The following is a 19,586-nucleotide window of genomic DNA, read 5'->3' on the forward strand; positions in this document are numbered from 1 at the left end:
ACAACAGAAGATGCTGTAATCTTTCCAATGTGTCAGCTCTTATTAGCTCATTAGAAGGCAAGGTGAAAATAGAATTAAAAGGAAATAAGTAAGTTGACTTTAAAAATTGAATGTTCGAATAAACATGGTCTGATAAAATGCTTTATAATGTATATAAAAAGTTTGAATTACTTTGAAAACTGTTCAGCTCTTAAACTGTAGCAAATCTGGAAGAGGATAATTCAGAAAATGACAAAGAATTTATCTTAGCTTTAATACTAGGAAAAATAAGAAACCAAAATGGGAATTGAGCAATATCAGTTGCTCAATTGAGCAATCTCAACTTCAAGACCTTTATATTACGATAGAAACAAATAACCTAGAATCTGGAGTTAACCCAAGAAATCAGTTGATTCAACGTAAAGACTAAAGCCATGTTGACAGACTCCATTTCTACATAAACTTTCAAGTTTCTTTCCATTACCAAACTTAATGGCTACCTTGCCAATAAAAACGTTCCTGGTATTGGAGGAAAATAATTGTTAAATTAATATACATGGCAAAGATTTTTTAAAATAAAAATACCTAGTGTTGGCAAGGGTATATAATAAAATGGGCACGCTTACTTATATGCTACTGGTGAGAATGAATGCTTCTCAAACTTTAATGTACCTACAAATCACATGGAGACCTTGTTAAAAATGCAGATTGTGATTCAGAATCTGGGATAGGGCCTGAGTATATGCATTCCTACTGCAGGCTCTCTGGTGCCCATGCTTCTGGTCTGAGGGCCAGGTTTGTGTAGCAAGAAGGCTTTGAAATGTACATACCCTTTGACCTAATAATTCTAAGAATTTATCCTGAGAAGGCAATCAAAGCAGCCACACATAGCTAAGATGAGGCACCTAAGGCTTTCCTACAGGTTAACTAACTGCCCAAGATCACACAATTGGTAAATGATTGTGCCAGGGTCTGGTAGGGGTCTCTGATTCTCACCTGCCGTGCAGTATTGTCTCCCTACAATGTGTACTAGGATTGACCTTCAAGAACCTGCGTTTTACAACTGCTGTGAAACAAACATCATTAGTAACAGTAGAAAATATACATTCAGTACAAATAATAAGTTTAAAGAGCATTTGGCAAGGAAAAATGTTTATGAAACACAATATTAAGTGAAGAAAGTACAATTTATATAGTATGATTCTAATTTTATAAAAACAAAACAAAAATGCCTCTGTGTTTGTACCATATATATGCATGAAAAAATGCCAAAAGAAAATTATCAAAATCTTGATGACAGTGTTTTTTTATTGCTGCTAGGTTGATTATGAGTGTTTCAATTTTTTTCTTTATGCTTTTCTATAGTCTCTAAATTTTCTACCATGAACATATATTACCTATTTTTTGACCTTTTTAATTTGAAATATTTCATATATAGGAAAGAATATATGTGATGAAAATATGTAGTCTATTTAGAATAATAAAATGAATACCCATTTACTCACCCTTCAGCCTGAGGGGTTGATATTCCTAATATAGAGTATGTACCTAGGAAAGGAATTGCTGGGTCACCGGATACTCACATTTTCAACTCTTATAGTTCATGAGTCATTATCTTCCAAAGTAATTGTAACAATATAAACTCCTACATGCTATGTGTAACAATTCTTATTTCTTCACACATTTACCAACATTTGGTTATGTGTTCCTTTTTAATCAGAAAAAACAATGGCTTAAGTTAACACATACCATGTAGGAAAACCAATCTTGGAACTTCCCATTAAAAATTGTAAATTGTGTGAGTGTTCTTAATAGTGTGTGATTCTCATGTCTTTGCAGGTACGCCAACAGTAGCCTCATAAAGTACATGGAGAAACACAAGGTCAAGCCTGACAGCAAAGTGTTCCTCTTGGTAGGTGCATCTCTCCCAGACTGGGAACTTGGATCCTTTAGCACAGCCCTCACCCGACCCTGCTTACCACGGAATTGTCCCAGCTCTTCCTCCTCTTTTAGAAAGAAAAGAAATTGGTGGATGCTGGGGCAAAATTAAATCTTTCTCTTTTGAGCTGTCACCCTTGACTTTTAGCCTTGTCCAGTGGTTTATCAGCAGAAAAAAATTTAAATTCTAAAAGGGCTTTAATGCTAATGATTTCTGCTAGTCTCACATAAATGTGTCTAGTGTATTAATATCGTGGTGAGCTATACAAAATGGCATTTGATATTAATTCTATTAGACATTAACACAAAAGTCAAAACATTGACTTGGAAACAAACTTTTCATGTGCTGTCAATTTCTTATGTGTTATTCTAGCTTCAGAAACTCCTTACTATGGATCCAACCAAGAGAATTACCTCAGAGCAGGCTCTGCAGGATCCCTATTTTCAGGAGGACCCCTTGCCGACATTAGAGTATGTATCCTTCCTTTTCTGTGTGCTTTGCTCCAGGCTGAGGATGTTGGATGGAGGCTGAAAGCAAGAGAAGCACTTGTTACTGAAGTATTTTACTTTCTTTGTTAATACCGCCTCCGAGAAAAACTAGTCAAGAGAGAGGTCCTGTATTTTGAAACAGGCAAAGCTGTAGAGAGGTGTGAATGAAAACAAGAATTTTAGGAATGACCATTAATCCGTTTTACAGATAAAAACTAAAGCTGAGAACAGATGGGACTTTTATAGATTGGTCAGCCAGAACAGTTCACACCAAATCAGTAGGGAACTGAGATTTTAAAATTCTGTGTGTCTGCTGTACAACCAGACTCCTCCATTTCCCCATCCTTGTTACACCCACATATATAAATTGTGCTTGGATTTATCAGAGGTGCAGCTTTTCTTGAGAAAATTATTTTCATTGTTGAAGCAAATACACATTCAGTTATTAGTGCTGATGAAGTTTGTGTGGAGAAATTTCTATGTCATATATGTCAACTAGCTAACCACAGTTAAGATTTGTTATGGAAAGTGGCAATTAGTGTAAAACTTAGATGACAAATTGTTCTTTTCTTATTGCTTAAATTGTGTTGAGAGGCACAACCAGCCACAGATGAAGAGTAGGGAAAAAAAAGTGGAATTTTAAGAAAAAAATTTTCTTAACTTCTTTTAAGAAAAAAAGTGGAATTTTAAATGAACAAGGTCAGTGATATTGTAGATTTTACGTCATGACATGAATTCTTTTTTTTTCTTTTAATGGTTTTTAGTGTGTTTGCTGGCTGCCAGATTCCATACCCCAAACGAGAATTCCTTAATGAAGATGAACCTGAAGAGAAAGGTGACAAGGTATATACTGCACTTAGGAATGGATAATTTAATAATTCCTATATATTTAACTGCCTTTTATTTAATTATGTATTTACTTTACTGTAGATGTACTTTGCGATTTGAAATATGCATTCACAGATAAATGAACTTCCTGATTTGTTTTATTGCCTGTCTTATTCCCTGATTCTTAATTCTTGCTTTTTGTTTGTTCAGTGTCATTGCCGTCACTTTATGCAGGCTGCTTTTAAAGCATCACTCTATTCTTTGATTGCAGTTGACTCCTCCCCACACAGCCCTACTTTTCCAAATTGATTGAAAAGACTATTATAGCTGTTTTAATGAGTTGCTATTTCCTGTGTGCCTGTGCTCTTCAGTGGGATGTCTGTGACTGATTTGGAGGGTTACTGTGCAATCTAAATGAACGTCAGAGAACGGGTCCTGTTCGGGGCTCAGTACTTTGACTTCTGGAGCTGCTGTATTCCCTGGCTGCTCCATTCTCCGGTCATTCCAGTCACTTTGGTGTCCCACAGAGGCCCCTCCCCAGGTCGGTCAGCAGTCTCATGTGCATATCGTGTCATGGAAGATGTAATTTAGTTCCACAGCAAGCTTGCTTTTTTTTTTCCCTCTCTACAAGAATCAGCAACAGCAGCAGAACCAACATCCGCAGCCCGCAGCCCCGCCGCAGCAGGCAGCAGCCCCTCCACAGGCAGCCCCGCAGCAGCAGAACAGCACCCAGGCCAACGGGACTGCAGGAGGGGCCGGGGCGGGGCCCGGGGCCGCCGGAGCAGGGCTGCAGCACAGTCAGGACTCCGGCCTTAATCAGGTGCCTCCAAACAAGAAACCGCGGCTAGGGCCTTCAGGCACAAACTCAGGCGGGCCTGTAATGCCGTCAGATTATCAGGTACTCCCCTGAATTTTGTACTTCTTAATGTTCATATACTGTTAAAAAACTAAATGCAACTGAGTAAATTTTAAAGGTCTTGTTGCCTATATTCAGTGATTCATGTGTCAGGTAGCATCTCCCCTAGCAAATACAAAAAAGCTCTGAAGGGCTGTACAACATGGAAGACGTTTATAGGCAGAAGGAGGTGGGACAAGGACACTGCTCTAACAGAGAGCTGATTGTTTCAGGCCCGGGCACCTTTCTTTGGGGACTACAGGAGTCTACCAAGTAGATTACTTCTCTACTGCTGACGAGATTCCAGACTGACTGGGGAGGAGTACATTCCTGGGAGGAGCTGAAACTGCAGTTAGGTTAGGCACTAAGTCTCAGTTTGGTGATGTGGGCTTAGCACAAGTGACTCCATTTTGAGCCTGTTGTCTCTTTTTTAACAATACATTTTATAAAATGGGAAGTAGACTTTTATAGTAGATCCTTTTAGAATTAAGTGGTACTTAACTCTAAAGTTTGACTATACAAACTGTACAATCCTGTTTCTAGGGCATTATATGAAAATGAAGATTGTTGTCATTTCATGTAATTGCAAGATATTTTGTTTCTTGACTTGATTATCCTAAAACCCTGAGGAGGGAAGGTGAGGCAGGCAGCTCCTCCTCAAAGAAAATGTCTCATTTTACCCTTACAGCTGCCTATCAGGTTTGGGTCAAAAAAAGATACCTAGATAGATAAGCCGCCATTCCTCTCCCTTTTCAATTGCTTATTTTGAAAAAAGTAAGCAGCATACTTCAGAAGGATCTGCCATCACTGGGAGGAAATAATCAGTAAGTAGCCACATAAACATAGAAGAGAAAGGGACTAAGATTGAGACTTCTCAGGAATAACTGTTAAATCTCACTAGAAATAATCTTGAGACTAGAAAATACATTTTGTTATTAAGATTTAAAAGAAAACTACAATTGTATTACCAATTCAGGAAATTAAAGGGAAAAAGTCTAAGGATTGGTATTTGGAGAGAGAGGTAAAAATACTGGTGAAAACTGTAGGGATTCTTGGGGGAAAAAATAGTTTTCAAGGTAGTAACAAGGTAAGAAAAGATCTAAGAAGGGAAAGAAACTTAAAGGTTTAAAAAAAAAAGGTTTAGAACCACAGTCCCTCAGGGAACTGGTGGAGAAGGAGTACATAGGAGAGAGAGAACAGAAAACAAAACCACGGGCAAGGAAGATATAAACTCACTGATTAGGAACTGGAAACAAGAGAAACATTAACAAGAAAGACATAATAAATAGCTGTCTAACTGGCTTTACATTTTGAATATCTCAGCACAACTACTTTGAAAACTTATCTTGGAAGATTCCCTGCAAGCAAAGGAGTATATAATAGCACTTCCATTGGTTCCAATTAAAGTAATCAAGGCATCAGTTTGATCTGCTAAAAACAGCTTGCTATTTGGGTAGTAGTCATGAACATATTTGAATTTTACTATAAAGTCAGTTTTCCCCCTAACATTAGTTTATTCTTATTATATGAGCAACAAACCTCTACTATATACTGGCTCATCTTTGTGTCTCTGATTGTGTTATATTAACCTGATTATAGTCGATCATGGACAGATTACTTAGCTATTGTATTTATTCCTTTCAAATCCAGGAGTTCTTCAAATGCTTTTCTTTGTCCATACTGAGCTGTCTACTTAAAAATAAAATAGCATATCTGTGAAATGGGTGGCTTTCTCAGCTAGTTAGTCGGGAAGACTAGCATGAGGGGTGAGGGAGTCCCATTGCACCTGTCTGCAACTCTCATATTATCGACACATTTGTTCTTTATCCAGTACGGAGGAGCTATTATGCTGAGTCTAATCAGCTAAAGTAAAAGCAGTCGTAGCCAGCCCAGCAATTGTAGGCTTTGTGAATGGAAAGAACATTTTTTTTTTCCATAATAAACTTACAATAAAACATAGTTAGAATCTGGAAAGGCTTCTTACAACAACACAACTGGTCAGAGTTGTGTAACACAGAAAGGAGTTAAGCGGGATTATTTTTAACCAAGGCTACCTTACTGCTCTGTTGTCTTGGACCCGATGCTGCAAGTCCAGCTTGGCTGCCTCTTGTGCGCTGAGTGGGGCACGCTTGCTGAGTTGTCCTTCCGTAAACCGCCAGTACCACCTCAAGGTCATTTACATTTTTAACTCCAAGTAATAGCTTTATTACATATGATCTTTCCCACTTTGCTCACAGGAAGAACCAGCCTTCTGGTCATAGCCAAAGACGCTGGTTCCAGCTATGCTTATATTTAACTAGGCACCATGTTCTTATTCTATAGGTGAATTTTTCTTTTACATATTTTTTTCATATTTGCCCTTGGTACTATGAAGATGAATGTTTCATTTAAGGTAGTAAAAATACATTGAACTGAAATACATTTGTCTCAGCCTTCTCTTGAGAGAATTTTCACATACGAAGTTTTTTAAAATTCTAAATGTTACCTGAAGGACTTCCCTGGTGGTCCAGTGGCTAAGACTCTGCGCTCCCAATGCAGGGGGCCTGGGTTCGATCCCTGGTCAGGGAACTAGATCCCACATGCCACAACTAAAGATCCCAGGTGCCGCAACTAAGATCCTGTGCAGCCAAATAAATAAATAAATAATTTTAAAAAATAAATAAATGTTACCTGAAGTTTATCAAAAGCACTTATTGCTGCCACCCCTACCCAACCTTGCCTGGCTCTGTCATGTAGGTGATGCTGCTGATGCCACTGTAGCCTCTCCCTCTGAAAACTCTTTTCTCTAAAAGATGATTTCTTAATCACAACAACTTTGTTATTTATAATGAGAAAACTAACAGCACGTCAGTGTACATTATGAACACCGCCGATTCAGTACGCCAAACTGATTATTCCTGTTTGCAAATCTCAGTCATGCAAAGAAAAACTAACCAGAATTAGCCTAAGTTTCCCCTCTACCTTTCGTTGCCAGTGTAGCTTATCTCCCAAAGAAATCCAGCCAACTTTCGTGCATGCCAGAACAGTGGTGGCAGGCTGTGATGTCAAGTCAGCAAAATGTATTAACAAACTAAATTAACTGTCGCTACGATGGGTCAGAACCCGGAGCCTCTGATAAGAATGGCTCATCTCTCCGTCCTGTTGTGATTAGCATCTTGAGCTGTTCCCTTCCTCCATCAGTCACTCCCTTTTCCTGTTTCCTTCTCCTAGCACTCCAGTTCGCGCCTGAATTACCAAAGCAGTGTTCAGGGATCCTCTCAGTCCCAGAGCTCACTAGGCTATTCCTCCTCATCTCAGCAGAGCGCACAGTACCACCCATCTCACCAGGCCCACCGCTACTGACCCGCTACAGCCAGAGCACAGACTCCAGCAATATGACGTCTGCATTGAAGAGAACCAAAATTGCAAACTCTGATGCTGTTTAAAACTCATCCACTTAGGAGGAAAACTATTTACTGAGCATTTTGCAGGACTGACTGATGTCTTTAATGACTTAAAGAAGATTTTTGTGAAGTTTCCCCAGCACCCTGTTTCCCTGCATGTGTTCCATTGTGACTTCTCTGATAAAGCGTCTGATCTAATCCCAGCACTTAACTTCTGTAACCTTCAGCATTTTGGGGAAGGATTTCCTGGTGCACCTTTCTCATGCTGTAGCAATCTCTATGATTTATCTTTTCAAAGCTCTTTTACTAGGATTTTAATGTTTTAGAAACAGGATTCCAGTGGTGTATAGTTTTGTACTTCATGAACTGATCTAGCAACACAGGTAAATATGCACCTTTTAAAGCACTATGTTGTTTTCACAGAATATAACTCTTTTGCTCATGGAAGTCTTAAATGGGAACTGTTACTGTCCCACAGTACTTTACTATTACGTTTTTATTTCTCTAGTTTCAGGGAAGGTCTAATAAAAAGACAAGTGGTGGTACAGAGGGAACCTGCAACCAAAAACAGCCTAGATCTTTGCAGCTACTATGCTTTATGCTATGAAGAACTAAAGTATGTGGTAATTTTTATATAACCATTCATATGGAACTTAGTTCCCAGAATCACCTTATTCTGAATAGTATCCAGTAATTAAGAATTATAATTTTAACCTTCATGTAGCTTACGTCTACTTTAAAAAGGGTTTCAAGAGCTTTGATGAAATACAGTCCTCTGGTGACCCACACCAGAAAACTGAAGAGAATATTAACTGCACTAGGATTTCTTTAAGGAGTAATGTTGATCAAAGGGAAGGAAAAGCTTTTAGTGTGTATTGTACATAAAGTTGGCTTCTCTAAAGAACTGTTGGTTTTTTCACATCTGGGTCAGTTTGAGTAACTTTCTTACATAATCAAGGGTACTCAAATAGAAGCCTGCAAATTAATCTGCTTTTAAAATAAACAGCAGTGTTCTCCATTCGTATTTGCATTAGACATAGAGTGACTATTTTTAAAGCATGTTAAAAATTTAGGTTTTGTTCATGTTTAAAGTATGTATTATGTATGCATAATTTTGCTGTTATTACTGAAACTTAATGCTATCAAGAATCTTTTCATTGCACTGAATGCTTTCTTTTGCCCCTAGGAGAAAACTTAATAATTGTGCCTAAACTATGGGCAGATAGTATACGACATATTAGATAAGTGCTATTTGCATTTCTATGATCTATGAATTAGAGGCTGAGTTCTTTCTTAGCCAGCATAAGGAAGCTCCCCAGAGTCACAAGGAAATGTAAAGACTTAGAGCTCCCATTGTAATGTAAGGGGCAAGAAATTTGTGTTCTTCTAAATGCTACTAGCAGCACCAGCCTCGTTTTAATGTTTTCTTGAGCTAGAAGAAATAGCTGATTGTTGTATATGCAAGTTATATGCATTTTTTAACTCTTCTTTGTGAACTTATCTACCTGGTTATGATACTCTGGGTCCATATACAAGTACAATAAGTTTTAGACAGAAGCCAGTATATATTTTGCACTATTGATGTGATCCTGTAGCCAGCAAGGACCTTACTGATCTCAGCATTATAATGCTTATTATTAATAACAAAGACTATACAGTGACACTCATCAACACTGAAGATGAAACTGTTGACATGCTCCACTGGAAGGAATTTCTGATTGTCTCCATAGTAATTTACCCCTTCCATTTTTGCAAATGAGAAATTAGTAGCCCTCTGCATAATGTAGCTACCGAAGTAAAGTTCTGTCCTGTGACCTGAAGCCTCACTGTCATCAGATGCTCACTGCACCCTCACCTCGTGCCCAGCATTATGCTGGGGGGTGAGACACAAAGGGCAAGACATACTTCCTGTCCTTGAAGAGCTTATGATTGATTCCATGACAGGAAGCTTTCCTGGGATGACAGGCTTATAAATGAAACCATCTTAGAACATGAAGGTCTATTCGTTTACTTCTAAACCCACTTGGAGAGAGTTAGTTATTATTCCAAATTTTGCTCTGTAATAAGTGTCATGGAGAGGTTTCTATGTTTATCTACCTTCAAGAAAGCCAGCAATTAATATCACCACAGGCATTAATATATATTTGAAATGTTCACAGCAGCCTTTCAACAACAATTGGGTGGCCCTTGTAGGCAGAACACAACTAAGTGTTTGTAGGAAATTACGATGAAAGTAGAAGCTCTGTTCCTGCCCTCAAGGAGAGCTTACATTTAGTAAAAGACGAACCCAAATATGTGCATGAACCAAAATATCATGCCCCTTAATACTTTATAAGCAACTTTGATATAAATCCTTGTGATATGCGCTTATATGATCATGGGACTACCCTGCTTTCCTTGTATGTAGTGAATTTTAGTGGCAGAACTGATATAGAAACTGTGAGGGGATTTTTTCAGTTGCTCCCAGTGTTCTCCACACAGGATCTAGCCAGATATGCCAGTTACACATGTGACTGGGTTTCTGGTCACTGCACTGGTACTGGCCCTTTCCTCCTGTGCTCTTGCCTGAGAGTTGGTGATGCCCACTGGTGCTCATTACCCTTTGAAATAATTTTGGTTCATAATTTCCTTTTCCCTGTAAAGGGGAACAAAGCCTTTAACATACTTGTGGGCCCTAAAACTGTGGGACCTCGAAGGAGACCTGTGAAACTTTTTGAGGTTAAAATTTACCTTTTTGGTCCCCAAATGACCCCATTCCTCTTTAAAAATTTATTACCATCAATGTCCCCTGAGAATGCAGGGTGGACTTCCAAAGCAGGGGAGGTTATGGGAAGGAAGGAAGGAATCAAAGTGAAGGTCTTCTGCGCTCCATAGTACAAATCAGTTTTCGAGTTAGCTTTCTGGTAAGTTGTGTGTTTGGGAAAAGGGATTCTAGGGTTTCAAGACAGCTGAGTCAAGGGTAAAGTAGCCTGGTGGCAGGACTGATACTATGAGGCTGAAACAATCCTTAATGATGAAGTAGATCATGCAGTAACATACAAAAACCAAGGACATGTATATTTTTATATCTGTGTGGTTTTAAAACTTTAGTACTTAGAACTTTGGCCTTCTGCACTACTCTTTTGCTCTTGTAAACGCAATTTACATTTAAGAATGGAAAGGGATGGCATTTGCTTACGTGTTCACTGCCTCATTCCTGGTGAAGCAACTGCTAGTTGTATGCCTCTAAAATGATGCCGTTTTCTCTGCTAAAGATAAAAGAAAAGAAAAAATAGTTGGACAATAAGACTTGCAGCTTAATCTGCTTTGAATAATTGTATGTAACAGAAACTATACAATGAAGGAATATTCTATGAAAATTATGAATCCTAACTTCTATGGTGTTATCTTTCTGGGGAATGGAGAAAGGCAGTGAAATGGCAGTTAGACTAAAGGAGGCTTGAAGGATTCAAGTATAAATAATATTTTATATAAAACATAGCTGTTTAGGTTTCCTTAATCTTCAAGAATAGTCACAAATATCATAAAGCAAAGTTCATTGTTTTAGGATTTTTTAAAAATGTGTTGTACCTAAGGCCATACTTACTCTTCTGTGCTATCACTGCAAAGGAGTGATACATATGTATTATACGAAAAAAAAATCCTTAATGCACTGTTATCTCCTAAATATTTAGTAAATTAATACTATTTAATTTTTTTAAAGATTTGTCTGTGTAGACACTAAAAGTATTACACAAAATCTGGACTGAAGATGTCCTTTTTAACAATTTAAAGTACTTTTTATATATGTTATGTAGCATATCCTCTCTAAACTGCCTAGTTTGTATTTCCCATAATTCCTGTTTGTGAAGTGTACCTGTCGTTGTCTCTTTTTTCAGTCATTTTCTGCACGCGTCCCTCTTTATACGACTACAGACATGACTGTGTGTGCTTTCCACACACTGCTGCGAGGTGTGCACTCAGAGCCAGCCACCCCCCGCCCCCCACCCCCGCCTTCCAGCGAGGCTCGCTCCGCGGGCTGCAGGATGAGCTGCTGCTTTGGAGCCGAGTGTTTCCCGCTTTTGAGTTGTCCTGACATCCTTCCTGAAATGACTGTTAAGACAAAAATAAATTACATTGCATTTATTTTATATTCTTGGTTGTAATAAAATTTAATTGACTTTGTTTCAGTGTGGATTTTTTAAATATAGGAAAAACTCCTGTTACAACAACTTTTAATGTTAAAATTTTATGTGTGTGCCTCGAAGCTTTTCAGATTACACTTGTCCTGCAGAGATGCAGAGTCTCCCTGTGAGCTGCAGTATGTTATTTTATTCAGGATGCTTATGACGTCAAAAAACCAAAGAGGCAAGGCTTGCAAATACCTCAGAAGCAAAAGTACAGTTTTTTAAACATCTCTAGGGGAGATATCCTTTTTAAAAAAAAAAAAAATGGGGCTTCCCTGGTGGCGCAGTGGTTAAGAATCCGCCTGCCAATGCAGGGGACACGGGTTCGAGCCCTGGTCCGGAAAGATCCCACGTGCCGTGGAGCAACTAAGCCCGTGCGCTTAGAGCCCGTGCTCCGCGACAAGAGACGCCACCGCAACGAGAAGCCCACACACCGCAATGAAGAGTAGCCCCTGTTCGCCGCAACTAGAGAAAGCCCACGTGCAGCAATGAAGACCCAACACAGCCAAAAATAAATAATTAATTAAAAAAAAAAAAAAGAAAATTAGAATGTTTTAGAAAAAACAAATAGGCAGCATTTTGTGGGTAGAGTGGCATTCGGAGTTTCTCCTTTTATAAGGACATTCTGTTGTACCTGGCTGCCCCTTCTTACAACTTACTTGATGAATCTTCTATGGTTATTCCAATGGTTAAAGGCATCATGGAGTGAACTGAAGAATGTTTAAGTGACATACACACAAAACTTCATTTCTATTTAAAATAGATATTGCACGTGTCCAAATGCTTCACTGCTTGACACAGATTGTATATTTAATACTGTGATACTTATAGGATAGAGCTTCTCTTGGAAAACTTCTTTGACCACACAGCTGCCTTTCTAAGCAGCCACCTGGGTAAGAGAAAGCAGACGACTGCACAAACCCCTTACCACTCCTGGGAAAATAGCTTGAAAGTATGGGTCTATCTCCCTAGCCAACTGTAAGTTCTTTGTGAAGGGTCTGGGTTTTATTCCTCCTGCACTCCTAGCACCTGGCATGGTGCCCAACACAGAGCAGACAATTAATATGGCGAGTCATTAGCATCAGTTTTGTACACTGGCACAGAATTCCTTGATATGCTGTATTTGTATATGGACAGGGATGAACCAATATATTTTTGTTCCATGAATAATGAAAATGCTAGAAATAGGCATTACTTTATTTTTTTTCTTTTTAAAAATTTATTTATTTATTGTTGAGGTATAGTTGATGTATAATATTATATAAGTTTCAGGTGTACCACATAGTGATTCATAATTTTTAAAGGTTATACTCTATTTATAGTTATTATAAAATATTGGCTATATTCCCTGTGTTGTACAATATATCCTTGTAGCTTATTTTATACAGAGTAGTTTGTACCTCTTAATCTCCTACCTCTATCTTGCCCCTCCCTACTCCCCTCTCCTCTCCCCATTGGTAACCACTAGTTCTCTATATCTGTGAGTCAGTTTCTTCCTTTTTTGTTCTATTCACTAGTTTGTTGTATTTTTTTGAGTCCACATATAAGTGATAACATACAGTATTTGTCTTTCTCTGTCTGACTCATATCACTAAGCATAATACCCTCCAAGTCTATCCATGTTGCTGCAAATGGCAAAATTGCATTTTTTTCTATGGCTGAGTAGTATCCCATTATATATATATATAATGGGATATATACGTGTGTGTATATATATCACATCTTCTTTATCCATTCATATGTTGATGGACACTTAGGTTCCATATCTTGACTATTGTAAATAATGCTGCTATGAACATTGGGGTGCATGTACCTTTTGGAATTAGCATTTTCATTTTCTTTGGATATATACACAGGAGAGGGATTGCTGGATCATAAGGTAGTTCTATTTTTTAGCTTTTTGAGGAACCTCCATACTGTTTTCCACAGTGGCTGCACCAATTTACAGTGTACAGGGTTCCCTTGGGGCATTACTTTCTTAAAATAGGTTCATTTCTTATATTTTTTGGCTGCAAAGTCATAATAAAATAGCACCCCAGAGGAACAAACAATTCAAACTGCATTTGAATAAAAGATTAAACCAAGTTAGTCATACTTGCCATCTTCTTTAGATGCCATCTTTCCTTTGGTCCTCCTAGAGGAGGGCATCTTAAAGCCTCACATAGCATTTATCTAGCAGGCAGTAGAAAGCGAGCTTGGACAAGCAACACACAAACATAACAGGAAAATTTGTTCATTTGATCTAAATGAGAGAATATAATATAGGGGAAAGAAATGAAAATACTGACTTAAAACATTAATATATATTTAGCACATTCCTCCTGATTTTTCACACTTTCTGCTCTTCAGACTTGTGGAAAGTACTGCTGAATTTTTTTCACACAAAGATGCTATTAAGGACTGGATGTTTGTGTCCTCCCCCCAGTTCTTATGTTGAAGCCCTTATCCCCAGTGTGGCTATTTTGGAGATGGGATGTTTATGGACATAAAATTAAGGTTAAATGAGGTCACAAGGGTAGGGCCCTGATCCAATAACATTAGTGTCCCAGTAAGAGGAGACACAAGAGAACGCGCTCATGCTCTCCGTTCGTTCTCCCCACTCCCTTCTCCCTACTCTTTCTCTCTCCCCCCGACCCCCCTCCCCCCTCCCCACCATGTGAGGACACAGCAAGAAGGTGGCATCTGCAAGCCAGGAAGACAGTCTTCACCAGAAACTGAACCCTGCCAGACTGATCTTGGACTTCACAGCCTCCAGAACTGTGAGAAAACAAATTTCTGTTATTTAAGCCACCCAGTCTATGGTATTTTGTTATAGGAACCTGAGTAGACTAATACATATTTTGGACCAAGAAGTAGGGTGCTGCAGTAACAAACACCTAAAAATGTAGAAGGGGCCTTGGAACTGGGTAGTGGGTAGAAGCTGGAAGGTGTGCATGCTAGAAATATAAAAGCGTTAAAGGCAATTCTGGTGAGGGCTCAGAAAGAAAAGAGAGCTGGAGAGAAAGCTTCCATCTTCTTAGGATAAAGAACATAAATAATCATGAACAGAATGTTGGTAGAAATATGGACATTAAATGACATTCTGGTGAGCTCTCAGATGAAAATAAGAAACAGGTCATTGGAAACTGGAGAAGAGGCAATCCTTGTTACAAAGTGGCAAAGAACTTAGCTGAACTGTGCTCTAGTGTTTTGTAGAAGGTAGAATTTTTGAGCAACGAAATTGCTCTTAAAAGATCTCTCTTGCGGTGGTGGGGAAGATGGATTGGGTAGGTCCAACACACAGAAAGCATGTTGGAAGGCATACTGAGGAGGAAGAAGACGCACCTTAAACATTTCGGGGACTACCCTGGTGGTCCAGTGGTTAAGAATCTGCCTTCCAATGCAGGGGACACAGGTTCAATCCCTGGTTGGGGAACTAAGATCCCACATGCTGCAGGGCAACTGAGCCCGTGTGCCGCAACTACACAGCCCATGCACTTTGGAGCCCGCGTGCTGCCATGAAAGATCCCGTGTGCCACAAGACCCAATGCAACCAACAATATAAATAAATATAGAGAAGGGCACGTAACTCAGATCAAGGAGGTAGAGAATACTCTCTGAAAGTCATGCTTGTTTCAGAACCAATTTATGCCTGTGTACTTGTTACTGTATTTCTATAACTTAATTACATATTATAAATTAAAATCTGAGTAAGATAAATAAATATTTAAAAAAAAAACCATTTCAGACTTTTGTCTTCCTCTGGTCTTGTCCTCTGCATTCATTTTCTTACATGCATTGGTTGGTCCTGAGCACCCACCTTTGAAAGATCTGGTCCTCCAAGAAAATGCTGTCATGTATCAAGCTTTTTCTTTTGGTTGCAAGATTAACCTAAATTAATTGAAGCCTATAGACCTTAAATTATAAACAAGATGTTCAAGATTTGACTGAATTCAGCTGCAGGTGCCATATCTGAGTTGAAAATGCATGATTAAATCTCTACTGGCATAATTCATAAGCAGTAAAATGCAGAGATCTTAAGTGTATAGTTCAAAGAACTTTGAGAACTGTATGTATCTATGTAACAAAACCCAAATCAAGAAACAGAACATTTCCATCACTGCAGAAAATTCCCTCATTCTCCTTTCCAGTCAATACCCCACACTCACAGAGGCAACCACTGTTCTGCCTTCTATCAACAAGTATTAGTTTTGTCTTTTTAGAATTTCATTTAAATGGAATCATACAGTTTGTACTCTTTTGTGTCTGGATTCTTTCACTACATCATGTTTTTAAGAATCACCCATATTTGATATATCACTAATTTGTTTCTTTTTATTGCTGAATAATATTCCACTGTATAAATATAGCACAATTTATTTAGTCATTTGTCTGTTGATGGACATTTGGGTTGTTTTCTGTTTGTGGTTATTATGAGTAATGCTACTCATATTTTTGTATAAGTTTTGTTGTGGACATACATTTTCATTTCTTATGGGTATACTTAGAAATGGAATTGTTAGGTCATAGGATAGGTTTTCTCTTTAAAAGAAATTGCCAAAGAGTTTTCTAATTTTATATCATTTTCTACTCTGTGAGTAGTGCATGAGAATTCCAGTTGCTTTACATTTTCAATAACATTTAATATTGTCAATCTTTTCATAAATCGTACCAATCTTCTCTTAGGTCAGTCTCCCAAGTCAATAAAATTAGAACAAAAATAAACAAATGGGACCTAATCAAACTTACAAGCTTTTACACAGCAAAGGAAACCATAAACAAAATGAAAAGATAACCTACAGAACGGGAGAAAATATTTGCAAATGATGAGACCAACAGGGATTAATTTCCAAAATATACAAACAGTTCATACAACTCAACAACAAAAAGACAAACAACCCTATCAAAAAATGGACAGAAGTCCTAAATAGACATTTCTCCAAAGAAGACTTACAGATGTCCAATAGGCATGTGAAAAGATGCTCAACAGCGCTAATTATCAGAGAAATGCAAATTAAAACTACAATGAGATATGATCTCACACTAGTCAAAATGGCCATCAACAAAAAATCTACAACAGTAAATGCTGGAGAGGGTGTAGAGGAAAGTGAACCCTCCTACACTGTTAGTGGGAATGTAAATCCGTATAGCCACTATGGAGAACAGTATGGAGGTTCCTTAAAAAACTAAAAATAGAGCTACCATATGATCCAGCAATCCCACTCCTGGACATATATCTGGAGAAAACCATAATTTGAAAAGATACATGCACCCCAATGTTCATTGCAGCACTATTTACCATAGCCAGGACATGGAAGCAACCTAAATGTCCACCAACAGAAGAATGGATAAAGAAGTTGTGGTACATATACACAATGGAATATACTCAGCCATAAAAAAGAACGAAATAATGCCATTTGCAGCAACATGGATGGACCTAGAGAGTGTCATACTGAGTGAATAAGTCAGACAAAGACAAATATCATATGATACCACTTATATGTGGAATCTAAAAAAAGTGTACAAACGAACTCATCTACAAAACAAATAGAGTTACAGATGTAGAAAACAAACTTATTGTTACCAGGGGGTAAGGGGAGGAGGGATAAATTGGGAGATCGGGATTGACATATACACACTACTATAAATAAAACAGATAACTAATAAGGACCTACTGTATAGCACAGGGAACTCAACTCAATATTCTGTAATGGCCTATATGGGAAAAGAATCTAAAAAAGGGGATATATGTATATGTATAACTGATTCACTTTGCTGTGCACCTGAAACTAACACAACATTATAAATCAGCTATACTCCAGTAAAAATTTTAAAAAACAAAAACAAAAACCATGCCTTCTTCCCAAGGTATGATTAAGTAAATTTGATTTGTTTTACTCATGAAATGCTTAAATAAATCTTAACTAGCTTAAAAAAAAATGGGCAGAAGACCTAAACAGACATTTCTCCAAAGAAGACATACAGATGGCCGATAGGCACATGAAAAGATGCCCAATATCACTAATAATTAGAGAAATGCAAATCAGAACTACAATGAGGTACCACCTCACACCAGTCAGAATGGCCATCATTAAAAAGTCTGCAAATAACAAATGCTGGAGAGGATGTGGAGAAAAGGGAATCCTCCTACTCTGTTGGTGGGAATGTAAGTTGGTGCAGCTACTATGGAAAACAGTATGGAGGTTTCTCAGAAAACTAAAAATAGAATTACCATATGATCCAGCAATCCCACTCCTGGGTATATATCCAGACAAAACTATAATTCAAAAAGATACATGCACTCCTATGTTCATAACAGTACTATTCACATAGTCAAGACATGGAAACAACATAAAAATGTCCATTGACAGATGAATGGATAAAGAAGATGTGGTACATATATGCAATGGAATACTACTCAGTCATTAAAAAAAGAAATAATGCCATTTGCAGCAACATGGATGGACCTAGAGATTATCATACTAAGTGAAGTAAGTCAGAAAGAGAAAGACAAATACTATATGATATCACTTATATGTGGAATCTAAAATATGCCACAAATGAACCTATCTATGAAACAGAAACATGGACATAGAGAACAGACTGGTGGTTGCCAAGGGGGATGGGGGATGGGGGATGGGGGTTGGGGGAGGAGGGGTGTGGGATATTGGTGTTAGCAGATATAAGCTTTTATATACAGAATGGATAAACAACAAGGTCCTACTCTATAGCACAGAGAACTATATTCAATATCCTATGATAAACCATAATGGAAAAGAATATAGAAAAAAGAATGCATATATATTATATATGTATAACTGAATCACTTTGCTGTACAGCAATAATTGACACAACATTGTAAATAAACTATACTTCAATTAAAATATATTTAAAATATTGTCAATCTTTTAAAAAATTTTAGCAATTCTAATATATATGCAATGGTATCTCACTATGGCTTCCATTTGCATTTCCAAGCTGACCAATGATGTTGAACATTGTTTCATGTGCTTATTGGTACATGAAAGATCATTAGTATCTTCTTTTTGTGTAGTGTCTAAGACTTCTTTCCACTTTTAAGTTGTTTTATGCCTTCTTTATATAGTCTGAATATAAATCCTTTGTCAGATATATGCATCACAAATACTTTTTGTTTTAATTTTTAATTTTGATGAGGTCCAATTTTTCCATTTTTAGTGTGTGTATATGTATATCCTAAGAAACCCTTGATTGCCCCAAGGTGTGAAGATAGTCACCTTTATTTTCTTCTAATAGATTTTAGTTTTAGCTTCTATTTTTAGGTCTGTGATCCATCTCAAAATAATTTTTGTGTAAGATGTGAGGTAGAGGTCAAGGATCTTTTTTTTTTTTTATAAAATATCTGGTTATTCAGGCACCATCTGATAAAAAGAAATTTCTTTCCCTCACTGAATTGCATTTGTGTCTTAGTCAAAAAAATCAACTGACTGTGCATATATGGATCTATTTCTGGACTCCTCATTCTGTTCCATTTAACTATTGTCTGTCCTAGCCAATACCACAGTATCTTAATTCCTAGAGTTTTATAATAAATCTTGAAATGAGGTAGCAGAAACCTTATAACTTTGTTCTTATTTGCAAGATTGTTTTGGCTACTCTAGATTCTATACATTTTCATATACATTTTAGAATTAGCTTGCCAATTTCTACAAAACCTGCTGGGTTTAATTGGAATTGCACTGAATCTATAGATCAATTTGGGATGGGTCAGTATCTTGAGTCTTCTGGCCCATGAACATGATATACCTTTACACTTATTTAGGTCTTTTTTTCTTTTTAACATTTCTTAGCAATGTTTTGCAAATTTCAGTGTAGAATCTGAACACCTCTGTTAAATATTTTTTTTTGCTAGTATAGATAGCACCTTAAATTTTTCATTTTCTAATTATT

General features: G+C 37.5%; 1 protein-coding gene across 11 annotated transcripts in view; it reads left to right on the forward strand.

Annotated features, from left to right (window-relative positions):
• Positions 1-11,676, forward strand: part of CDK19 (cyclin dependent kinase 19) — a 180,468-nt gene extending 168,792 nt beyond the window's left edge. For 5 of the 11 annotated variants that reach the window (XM_059941416.1, XM_059941409.1, XM_059941415.1 and 2 more), the window contains 5 exons: positions 1,819-1,891; positions 2,291-2,388; positions 3,171-3,249; positions 3,866-4,132; positions 11,391-11,676. In XM_059941416.1, coding sequence (XP_059797399.1) covers positions 1,819-1,891; positions 2,291-2,388; positions 3,171-3,249; positions 3,866-4,132; positions 11,391-11,657 — 784 coding nt within the window. In that variant the 3' untranslated portion in view covers positions 11,658-11,676. Of the gene's footprint in view, positions 1-1,818; positions 1,892-2,290; positions 2,389-3,170; positions 3,250-3,865; positions 4,133-7,339 lie in introns of all 11 variants that reach the window. The other 6 variants (XM_059941411.1, XM_059941417.1, XR_009506184.1 and 3 more) reach the window with 5 other exon arrangements.
• Positions 11,677-19,586: the final 7,910 nt, after the last annotated feature.

This window comes from Balaenoptera ricei, chromosome 12 (genome assembly GCF_028023285.1).
Source record: "Balaenoptera ricei isolate mBalRic1 chromosome 12, mBalRic1.hap2, whole genome shotgun sequence".
In the NCBI taxonomy this organism is placed as follows: domain Eukaryota; kingdom Metazoa; phylum Chordata; class Mammalia; order Artiodactyla; family Balaenopteridae; genus Balaenoptera; species Balaenoptera ricei.